General features: G+C 42.0%; 1 protein-coding gene across 5 annotated transcripts in view; it reads left to right on the forward strand.

Annotated features, from left to right (window-relative positions):
• The window catches only part of LOC101845107 (eukaryotic translation initiation factor 4 gamma 1), a 95,700-nt gene that overhangs the window by 16,626 nt on the left and 67,058 nt on the right, over positions 1–12,016 (forward strand). For 3 of the 5 annotated variants that reach the window (XM_005101097.3, XM_035970464.1, XM_035970465.1), the window contains exons 3-7: positions 200–255; positions 4,813–4,886; positions 5,388–5,537; positions 9,727–9,861; positions 10,755–11,015. In XM_005101097.3, the coding sequence (XP_005101154.1) occupies positions 200–255; positions 4,813–4,886; positions 5,388–5,537; positions 9,727–9,861; positions 10,755–11,015 (676 nt within the window). The remainder of the gene's footprint in view (positions 1–199; positions 256–4,812; positions 4,887–5,387; positions 5,538–9,726; positions 9,862–10,754; positions 11,016–12,016) is intronic. The other 2 variants (XM_005101098.3, XM_035970466.1) reach the window with 1 other exon arrangement.

The following is a 12,016-nucleotide window of genomic DNA, read 5'->3' on the forward strand; positions in this document are numbered from 1 at the left end:
GGGGGGGGGTATTGGGTTGCTTTGACTTTTTATTATGGTGTTCCTTTCATGTGATGTTTGCTTGTTTGTTTGTCTGTCATTGAGTTGAGTGTGGATGAGTATGTCTTGCGTTTTGTTTGTTTGTCATTGAGTTGAATGTGGATGAGTATGTCATGTTTCCTCTCACAAGACACACTTGAATTCCTTAACTCGCTGCCAGCGCTCTTCCATCTGGAACCCCACCCCCTCAGCAGCAGTTCTACGCTGGACAGACACGTGAGTACCTTTTTTCTTCTTTTTTTGGGGAGGGCTTCCGTAACGAGCGACCACTATGAGACAGCGGAAAAGTGGGAGAGTGGAGCAGAGGGGTAGGGTTTAGGTTTGGGCTAGGGTCAGGGTTAGATCTAGGTCTCTTTATTGTGTTTGTGGGGGTGTTCGCTCGTTACGGAAGTTCTTCCTTTCTTCTTCTTTTTTTTTCTTTAAAAGTTCACACTTGTGGGTGGTTAGTAGAGGATGCCACTGGTAGGTAGGACTGGGCAATGAGTCTCTTTAGCAAAATCCGGATACTATCTTTATGCACCTCTTCGGCAAATAAGATGATATGAACTGCTTCGGCAAATTTGGTTAGAACCACTTCGACAAGTGGGTAGCATCATTTCAACAAATGGGTGCACCCACTTCGGCATTCGGGTCAGGAAAAAAGAGAGTTAAAGAGTCTGAATTCGGATAATATCTTATTGAGGATTATCCTATTATCCAGATATTTATCCGGAATTTGGCCACCTCTACTGGTAGGTCCTACTTTTCTTTCTCTCTGATGTTACTGTCTTTTTGTCTTGATCCTTCCCAGCATTGTATGACTTACTATGGTAGAGCTCAGTCCTTTTGGAGGAGGTTTGTCATGTTACATTCACAGGACTGGCCTCTTTAACAACCTAATACTAATAGTGCTGATAGGGGAATGTTAAGATCCATGTACTTACCCAACCATATTTCACAGTGGATGGATCATGTGCAACGTACCTATGAAGCTCACTGGTATGCTTCTAAAGATTTCATTGTTCTATGCTTTGTATAGTCTTTTTGTCTTATGTAAAACCTTACTAAAATATATAACAAGATTTTTTGTAGAGTGCCAATGGGTGGTTGGTGGGCGCTGTAGCGTGGTTTGCTTCTTCTTTCCTGTCAGGTAACTATTGTCACTGTCTCTCTCTCTCCTCCTTTCTTAGTATGTTATTCTCTAGTTATAATATTAACAGAAACGATAGGGGGAAAGAAACAAAAATAGGGCCTTTTAGTGACATCCTCCTACCACCCTCAGAATCTTGGATTGAGCATTTTTTTATTTTTATTGTTTTTTTTTGTTCTATGAATGCATCATGTACATAAATGATATGCATGCCTGTATAGATTTGAATAGACATAAAGAGATAAATGCCCATCTTCGTTCATGTAAGTCTGTCTCTCCCCCCCCCCCCCGACACACCATTTTTCTCTTTTCTTTAAATCTGAAAAGGTGTTTGAGACACGTGGGAGTAGCATCGACTCGTTCAGTCTTTCATAAAACCCATTTATTTTGAAATAGTCTTCTACACATATGGTCGCTTTTAAGGGACCAGCGGGCTGACCCAGATTTCGGGGGTTTCCAGAAATCTTGACCTCCACCAAAAAAAGTGGGCATTGCCCTTTTCTATAGGAGATGTTTGGTTTCACTGGTGTGTATGTTTGTTTGGTTATAGAGAAAACTCTCCTTGTCTTTTAAAGAAACTGAACAAGGGGCGAAAACTTTACCTTCGATTTTCTCAAAACAGCATTTTCCGGGATAGCCCCCTTGTTCTTAAAAGCGACCATATGGAAAATAGGTGTTAAACAAAATGAAGTTCCTCTTGTCTTTTTTTTTTACTGAAATAGTATCTTGTTGAGAAAACGGGTTCTAACAATAATATAGTGTTGGTGAAGAGAAAAAACAACTACAAAAAACAGCGGGTGGGGCTGTCATCCCCGTTTCCCCGGCCGTGGTAGTGGTGGTGGTGGTCGGGAAGTCAGGGCCGTACTGTGGGGCGGAGAGTGCCGAGTTGGTCACTTGTAATGGGTGCACGCTCTCAAGAAATTATGTAGGTTTTTTTTTAGGGAGGTCCAATGAAACAATTTAGTAAAGTAAAGGCCTAATGAGAGTCAAGTAGTAATACATGTGTTTGCAGAGTTGAATGAAGTATGTCGGTTGGTGCGAGTCTCATTCTTCGTCTAAAAATACATACAGTAACAGATTTAGGTGAATGAAACATTTATTTTTAAAATAATGTCCTGCACGAAAGTTTTTGTTGTTGTTTGGTTTATTTTTTCCCCCTTCTGAACACCTGATTATTTTGACATTATGATAGTGTTGAGTGACGATGACGTGGACTGTTTCCGTGAAGTTATTTTCTCGCGTTGGAGCACAGGCTTTTTAGATCCTTAATGACCGTGGGAGGAGTTTTCACTTTGGCAGATCGACTAGCCGGAAGTCCGTGTTGAGATTCGTCGTAAGAAGTTCGATTTCTAGTTTTTGCTGCAGTTTTTGGGTGTTCTCATTCCCCGAGGCGCTACCCCCTCCCAATTCCGCGAAGAATTCACAATTTCACCATCAGTAGAATCTATAATATAATTCCACCAATTATTGCAATAGTCGCGAATCGGCGAGTGCACATAGATTTGGAAAGGGGGGGGGGGAAGTCGGTGGGTGTGCGACAGGATGCATTGCAAAGTTGCATATATGAATTGCAAAGTTGCAAGTTTTTTTTTTACCAACCTATCGCCGCGGGCCGTCACTCGCCACCACCCCACCCGTGTGCATTGTTTGCTGTGTGTTGACGGGCGCCGCGTCCAGGTGGTCAAGATTGCTCTTTGTTTAGCACGTCTCCTCACCCTCCCTCACCCTCCCGCCCTCCTTTTGATAATTTTTGGCCAAAGCTGCAGGTTTACGGACGGTGACGTTGTTATGCCGACCCGTGTCACAACCGGGTATCGGGAAAACTCGTCGGATGTCGCCGAAAAATCACATGGTTGGTGTATGAAGACGTAGTTCGTCGATTCTCGCGCAAGCCGCCTTTGTTCTTTACCGGAAATCGGGACTATCGTCCACTAAAACGGTCTTTTGTCGACTGACTTTTAAGTCGAAGCACAGACGCATGCACGCTCGCTGTGTTCATCTCTTCTCGCGTTTATTTTCTTCCCATTGAAAATACTAAACTTGTTCTACATAATTATCCTTTCGGATTCGGAAGGAAGTTTTTATTATGATATAGATCTAGGTGAAGCAATAATTGTAATTTGTGAGTCCCGCAAACCACGCTGGACTGGACGCGTCTAGATCTAATCTAGATCTAGATTCTAGCTTTCGTTGTTGTTTTTTTGTGCACCACGTGTGGCATGGCTTACGTTCTTCTCTAATTAAGTGGATACTATATTATTATAATGGATGGACGGCGTGCTGAAAGATTCGATGATGGCGGAGGTAGTGGTAGGAATGTTCACGGCCGGGGACGTGGTAATGGTGGACACCGACATTCCTTTGGCGGTAGGAACTATCGTGTCTCTGGCTACCAGTACATGTACCAGGCTCAGGCTCAGGGTGGGAATGGTAAGTCGGATGATCTTTTGAAGATCAGTGATGGTTGTTGGAGTTTGGTTGACACAGTATAGACTTCCTTTGAAGAGTGATGGTTGAAGTTTTTTTTTTTTAAACAGTAGACATGAACTTTTGAAGAGTGATGGTTGAATGATGATGATAAACACAGTATCGACATCGACAGTGTAATAAAATCTACAAGGTCGTTAACTTAACGTTAAGCATTATTGTACTTTCACTCTCATGCTCAGGATTAGGATATAGATATAATATAGATATATCTAGATTGTAGCACCAATTTTTCTTGTTCCCTTTTAATCCGTTTATACAAAACTAAAATGTTGACTTTATTATATCAGTCATAAATCTATTCGTTTTTGAAATAATAGTTTTTTAAAAAACTTATCCGTCGCAGTTTATTTGTTAGTTTTGGAAATGTTAAATTAAAAAAACAACAATTGGAACTAAAAATCTATATTACGCTAAGTGTAAATGCGAACTTATTTCCGAGCGCGCAAGATATTTTTGTTCACCTTTTTTTCCTTTCCCTCCCATTTCACGCTGAGCTACTAGGTGTCCATTTTCTACTAGATCTATAATATTGATGCGCTAAACACGATCATTTTCTTGTCCGTCGCTAATTAGTTTTTAAAAAAAATATTTAAAAGGTTTTAATCGATCTAGATCTATTTTGCTACGTGATTTGCGCTCTTTTTTTGGATCCGTCGGTTGGTGTCAGGGGGGCCTGCTTCCCTTGTAACAAGCCTTGTAGTTTAAACGTATACTTTGATGTTTTTTAGGTATGTTTGAAATTTTTTTGAAAATAATTTATTCGCAAGTTTTAATGGCTATATGATGTCACTTCATGTGGTGATATGCAGCAAATCATGAATCGTACGGCATTGTGACTATGACCCACAAAGCAGTGCATCTGTTTGCGGAAGTGAGAGGAAAAATTTACCGAAATAAAAGTTGTTTAAAGGAATCCACCGCAATTTTTAAAAAATAAATTTTTAAATAGAACTCTTTTACCCCCGCACTGTTTCATTGCATACTAGTTTCCGTGATTTGAATCAATGATCAGGCTGACTTGAAACTTGAACGGCATTTTCTTTTCACCCTTGTGGCTGTGGCATGCTTAGACGTAGGTGTTTTGTCCAAGATGTTGAGACATTCCTTCTTTTGTAGTAAGTCTAATTGCTGGTGTTTGTTGCCTGCTGTTTCAGAGCTGCCGCAGGGTGTGTTTGAGTACCAACAGACTCCAGCACAGCAACAAGGGCAGCAGCTGCTGTCTTATCAGGTGATGTGGACAGTGGGGGGACATGTTTCTACCATCTACGGGGATTGTCTTGTTCAGGAATAGAACTTCGTGGGTGGTTGGAGGGTGCTCTTGTGTGGTTTGCTCCTTCTTTCCTATCAAGCATTTATCGTTCTCCTCCTTTTTTGTCTTTGGTACTCTCTTGTAACACCTCTAATCTTCAGCACTTATATGACCTTATTGTGTTACAAGTGCTGTTACACTGTTACTAAAACAAAAAAAAACACCTATCGTCCGTATCTCCCCTCCTTTTTTGTGTTTGTTACTCCCTTGTAACACATTTAATCTTCGGCACTTATATGACCTTATTGTGCTTCAAGTGCTGTAAAACTTTTACTGTAAAACTAAAACTAAAAAACATTACTACTACTGAACTAAGACTTTTTAAAAATGTTATATGTTGCAAGTGCAGTAGAACTTTTAAAACTAAAACTAAGAAACCTTACTAAGACTATTTTTAAAGAATTGTATACGTGATTTCAGGCTTATGGCAGCGCCCCGAACGACATAAGAGTGAGCGGCGGCAGCGGGCGGGGCGCGGCCCCCCAGCAGGGTCTGGTACAGGGTGGAGCCTTCTACCAGCAGGCCGGCCAAACCATGAGGCCCCAGCAGAACCCCCAGAACCAACCCCCAGTAAGTGGGATTCCACAACTGATCGCACGCACAGACAGACACCTCACACTCACACACACGTAGACACATCACACACACAACTACACACAGACGGACAGAAACCCCAGACCCAACCCCCAGTAAGTGGGATTCCACAACTGCTCACACACACAGACAGACACCTCACACTCACACACACACACATAGACCGACAGCTCACAGACACTTCACACTCACACACACACACAGACAGACAGCTCACACTCACACGCGCAGACAGACACCTCACACTCACACGCACAGGCTGACACATCACACAGACAGAGACAGAAACCTCACACAGAGACAGACAGACAGACACATTACATACACACGGACAGACACATTACATACACACACACAGACACCTCACACACTCCCACGCAGGCACATCACACAGACAGATACCTCATACCTCGCACACATAGAGACTTTATAGAGTATCTTAGTCTTTCTGCTGTGATTTTGTATTCTTTTCATCCTGGGTTGGAAGCCCGCCTCCTAAATGATCTAAATTGTTACGATGTGGGCTTGAAATGCCTGCATAATAATTTTTTTTAACGCATTATATGGCAGATTTCACGGGGAGGACCCACAGGTTTCCCACTCCCAATTTTTTTTTCAGGATTTTGAACTTTTTCAAAAGGTTATGTATTTTGTATCATTGGAAAGGTCTTTTAAAGAGGAATTTAAAAATCAAAATGTTTGTTAGAGAGAGACAGCAAAGGCTTGTGAAAAAAGAAATCCATGAATATCACCAAATTCTGTATTATAATCCGTTTAATTGAATTCCCTGGCCACAAAAATCATTATGTACACAATGAATGAAAATAATAAAAACAAACAATAAACAATAAAAAAGGGAATAACTAAAAACAAATAAGTTGAAAAAATGGCTCACAACGTTGGAACAGCCTATAAGACCACGAAATCATCATCTGCGATGATCTGGGCGGCTCAAAGCTTTATCGGTGTCAAACAAGACAATCACAAAGAGCGCCCTATTTTTGTCCCTAGCGTCATTTGTTTACTTCCTTCACGTGCTGCACGTTGTGTTGCAGTCTTTCAATCATTACAAACATAATAAATATGATGGATAAACACGTGTAATTGGGTTGGATTTGTAATGCGTTTCAATGTAGGTGGGTTCTGCACGTTGTAGTCTTACAAAGGAAAAACTTGGAAAACAAGACAAAACATCCACCTCATCGAAAAGGACGCTAAAAAATGAAAGAAGGGCGCCAAACGGAACTAGTTTTTTGGCCCGGCTTCGCGGAAAGCCCTCGGGATTTTCCGTAAATCTCCAAGAAATGCCGATCCCGGACGTCGGTTGTCGTAGACTCTGCGGCAGGGGTGCGTCACAAAATACTCTCGAATCTACTAATAATTTCTTCAATTTTCGCAAATTATGGCTAAAACCGATGTAGAATTGAGTATCGCGTAGTCTGAGCATAAAAACTTTCATTTTGCTTTTGAAAGTAAATTTAGCACTTCGCGTAGAGTCAAAACGTAGGACTTACTCCTGCGATTTATGACCACCATTTCGCTTCGTCCGTTGCCGTTTCAAACCGGTGGTATATTTCCCTTTTTTCGCTCATCACATTAGAAAAACATACTTCTTGGGTGTTCTGGCCATTTTTGGAGAAAGTCTATCACAATATGCCATTTAAAACTAAAAATTGTCAGACTCGTGAACTTTGGGAAATGCAATAAGTCTAAATCCTGATGTCCGTAACACTGTTACGCAAAATATCAAACGAAATAAAGTCAGCACTTGCTTTTTGTTCACGTGTTTATTGGGCACATACACAATCAAAACAGCACAAATTGAACACAAAACTGTACAACAGGAGAATTTTATTTAAAAAATAAACCCTGTGTTGTCTCTCACACCCTTACCGTGCAATCCGCCATATTCACGCACTAATGATAAAAAAATGAAGTAGTGTGGACGGGGGCAGACGTTGACTTGGCGGAGGCACACAATTGGATCACTCAGCAAATGATTGGGTAGGGAAACTCCACCTCTCAGTTGGTCGTTGGACAAAATATAATGGCTCTTTACCCTGACAGACAGTATCAGAAATGAAAGTTTATTCAAAGGTGTCTTTTTTCACTGGCAGTTGTCTCTGACAGTATTTTCTGATCTTTCTAGAACGTTGTTTTGAGTTATCATCGCCATTTGCTAAGCTAACAAATCAATTTGTTGTCTTTGGTGATTTTCCCATTTTAGCCCAAACTGTTGTAATGGGTCTGTAACAAAAGAGCTTTGGGGTCATGCTATGAAAAGTGACACCGGGAAGGCAGAGACAGTAACCTGCTGAAAAATGAATACTCTTCAATGATAGAGCTGGGTTTTTGTTTTCTTTCTCTTCCCCTTCTGTAAGAGGTATGTTGCGTCAATGGCTCTACCGCTGCGTAAAATATTTTTTTGGGGGGGGGGGGGGCATCTGGGCATCACGCATGTCACTTTTCTTAATATAACCCTTTAACTAAATATCCCAGGCTTCATAGTAATAAATCACAGATGTCGTATGTATCCTCCAAGAGGCCTTTTTATTTCTTCTCCATCAAAAGTGAACATGTGCATTGCATTGCATTCCTGACACAGATATGATAGCTATGATTTTAAATGTCTATTTCACAAACAAGATGTATTTCTACTTCTACGCTTTGCTTATATCACAAAAATTACTTGTATGTATATTTTTATTCTTCATTGAATGAAGGCTGTTGTAGAGCTCCCAATTTTTGTGGGAAATTTTTAAAAGAAAATCTAGGGTCTGGATTAGGCATCCTTACAAATCCTTAACGCAACATGTCTGCCCTGAAACAAAATGCAGCGGGAAACTTGAAATGTAGCTTTCAGGCCATGTACTTGGTGGTTTCTTGTGTAAGATGGGCATGAAATGGCATTGTTTGTAATTGTGTCGGCAAAAATGGGTGCCAGCCAATCCCCACAACCCAGAGCTAGGAAACTGCCGAGGACTGTAGGCAAACGAAGTCACATAAGCTGGCAAAAAGTTATTTCACGAAAAGGCTTGTTGATGATTTTGCGCCTCAGGGAAGCTCTGATTTAGGAAACAAGAGCAATAATACGGATATCTAAGACTTCGGCTCAACACTTTTCAATTGTTGATATGCTACAACTTGGACTGTTTGCCTACATTTATCACACAGGTCCCGCATTGGTTGCTCAACCTTCAGTTGGTCATAGCCCATTGTCTCGGAGAATCTAGCCGGCATAGGTCCTCCAAACAAACACTCAATGAGATTGACAATGTATCTGCCTTTGAGCTTTCTCAAATTCTGACTTGTGTAGCCCAGTGCAGAATACTGTAAAGTGTGCAGTACTGTAAAGTGTGCAGTACCATCTGCTCTTTCATCCGTTCTGTGTGACTGCTTGCAGATTAGGCAAGCAGACAATGTCCAAGAGAAATCACAATGTTTACAGCTGTCAATTCAAATTGCAATTTTACTGAAAACGGTAGATGGGGGGGAAAACGTTCAAAAAGTGAAATTTGCCACAAGCGGGGCATTCCCAGCTCAACACTGTTGAGAATGATAATTTAGAACATTTGTGCTATTTCGCCGAAGGAAAGGAAATCTGGTGGTGGTCCTGCAGTTTTTTGGTTTCTGTGGACTGCACAGAATGTTGTGTGGAGAGCAATTGAGGCATGTTGTTTTGGTGCTTTCTGAACTGTCTTTTGTAGCCTGCCCCATAACCAGAAAAGTGTCTTGTATTTGATGTTCTCCAGCTGAACTGTTCACAGCCGTAATATACTTCTTTGCCAGTGCTAATCGCAGGACACTCGGCTAACAGCGTGTTTGGTTATACATCTGTTTCGTTCTCCTATTCTGTGCTTGGCTTTGGGTTGTATGACTGGAAAGTAAAAAAAGATCGGGGGAAGTGACCTGGAATTAATGGAATGCCTTCTTTTGTACTAAAACGGCTGCTCTTTTCGCAGCGCCTAACTTGTCTTTGATTGGCACTGTCTTGATTACTGACTGCAGTGTGCTCACTGTGTATTCCTCGACTGACCCTTTTCACAGACATGTTAACACTAACCCCAATCTGTACACCCCCACCTATTTATCTAGCAAATTTACCACCATGACTCTGCTAACCTCCGTTTTCTTGGCTAACATTTGTGCTCTAAGATAAAATCAGGTTTTGCCTTTGCAGTACTACATAAGTACCCCGAACAATTTGCGCCAGCGGCCTCCCCAGCCTGTGTTGATGCTCCAGCCCCAGGCCCCGGGCTTCCCTCCTGGTGGTAATATGGTCATCCCCACCCAGAACATGGTGAGTTGTTCCCGCCCCCGCCCCCGCACCTAGGGGGCTGCTCAGTGCAAGACTCCGGCGTGTGTGTCACTTTTCCAGATGGCAGATAGCCCAGTCTTCCACTGAGCAGCCGATATGTTGAATGTGCGTGGGAAGTATTGCATAGAGACCTATCTCAAAAGTTGCCAAGAATAACTTGCGTCTGTGTGCAATACTGCCCGCATGTAGTTGTAGTTAAAGAGTTTTACAATACTTGCAACACAAGAAGGTCATATAGGTGCTGGAGATTAGAGGTGTTATTAGAGAGTAGCTTACGCAAAGAAAAGGAGGAGTTGAGATAAGGACCATAGATGTTGGATAAGAAGAAGGAGAAAAACCACAGCAGAGCACCCGCCTAACCAACCCGAGAACACTTTTTAGCTGTGAAGTTCTGGTGTTGAAATACAATGTCACGTTCAGAGAATTTTCACGGGATATCAGTCTTAACTGTATTTTCTAGACATCAGGGTTTATGTGTTGCAGGTTGCATTAGCCTGCTGGGTTCTGTTCCAGCTGGTTGAAATTGTGAAAGTACTGGCCTGCCGGATGCTGAAAAATTCATGGTGTTTGCACGCCCTGACAATAATTTGTTTCATTTGTTTGTAACGATTTTCAAAAGTATTCACTTGTTAATTCAAGTTCCCATAGATAGTGAGATCGCGACCTCAGTGCTTTCTTGTCCCATATCCATTTTTTTTTAACATTGAAAATTTGACTTCTTCTAAAGCAAACTCTTTGTTATGAACTGTTTTCACTGTTATTAAAAATAGAGATATGACAAGAAAGCACTGAGGTCGCGAGATGATACTGATTCTGATGTTATTTTCCTTAGTTTTAAAGATTTATGACTAAAAAAAATTGTTTGCTCCTGTTAGTACCACCAGAGGGTGCCCCTGTTCACCCCCCCGAACAGCTATGCCTTTGGGGGCACCAACAACTGCCAGGTGTTCTTCGCCCCGAATGGTCAGATGGTGAGAGGTCCGATGCCGGGCCCGGGCTCTGCGCGGAGTGCCCCCGCCCCACGGGAGAGGCGGCTGATTGAGATCAAGGACCCGACCTCGGGACGCAACGTGACGGAGGAGCTCTTGCACGGGCCCCAGTCGGCCGACAGTGCCGAACAGATGGAAGAGCGTCCGGTGAGTGCTGGCAGTTGTCGTAGCTTGTCTTGTTACGGATAGGGATACCTTGTCTTGTACTCACTGAAGTTGTCTTCAGGCCAATCCCAAAAGAGGGATAGTAGCATGTTCTTATGCACAGTAGATAGACCTGCATGTTTGCCGACAATCGCAACCCGACCCGCGAGCGGGCCGATGCTATCGCTAGGCCCACCTGTATTAGTCAATGTACGAAGTTCGAGGTCTTGCTGACTGCCAGCGCCCCCTTTTTCTCCCGTCCGCTTACGCCGGCGTTTATGTAAGAAACCTGAGTAGAAATACGAAAAAGGACGACGACCTAAATTATCTACTTTCAGTTTCGTGCTTGAGCGGCCCTTTTGAATTTCGTTTGTTGACTGATTGTTCAGATCGTGTGGATTCATTCAAGTCTGACTCACATGTTCGACTAGATCTAGATCTATAAGATCATTATAGACCTCAACGGAGGATTCATATTCCAATTCTATTGTGGAAAACCCTATTATAGGTTGTGCTGTAATATTAATGTTGGTAAAAAGCATTAATTTCATCTGGTGCGTAAATTATTCATGTAGAATCTTCAGACTCAGCTGAGTCCCTCTGTTCGGAATCGGGTGCGGATTTCTCAAGGCCTATTCCTATTCACTTGTTCTACTAGATTCTAGATCTAGATATGTAGATCTAATCTAGATTTGTTTAGATCTATATGGACGATTGATATTCCATTTCTATAGTGTTATTGTATCAAACCTGATAACAATGTAGGCCATATTATGCTCCTTGTTTGTTTTGAAGTGTTTTTTTTTTTTTCTTTTTTTCTTTGTTATTTTGAACTTGTGCTGGCCTTTGCGGGTTCTTTTTTGGGATAGGCCTAGGGGTAGGGTTAGACTTAGTAAAGGGTTAGGGTTAAGTCTCTTCTTTATTGTGTTGTTGGGGTGGTTGCTCGTTGCTCAGAAGTCCTTACTTTTACTTTTATGACACCCACAAAAGCTCTTGGGGGGGGG

This window comes from Aplysia californica, unplaced genomic scaffold, assembly GCF_000002075.1.
Source record: "Aplysia californica isolate F4 #8 unplaced genomic scaffold, AplCal3.0 scaffold00270, whole genome shotgun sequence".
In the NCBI taxonomy this organism is placed as follows: domain Eukaryota; kingdom Metazoa; phylum Mollusca; class Gastropoda; order Aplysiida; family Aplysiidae; genus Aplysia; species Aplysia californica.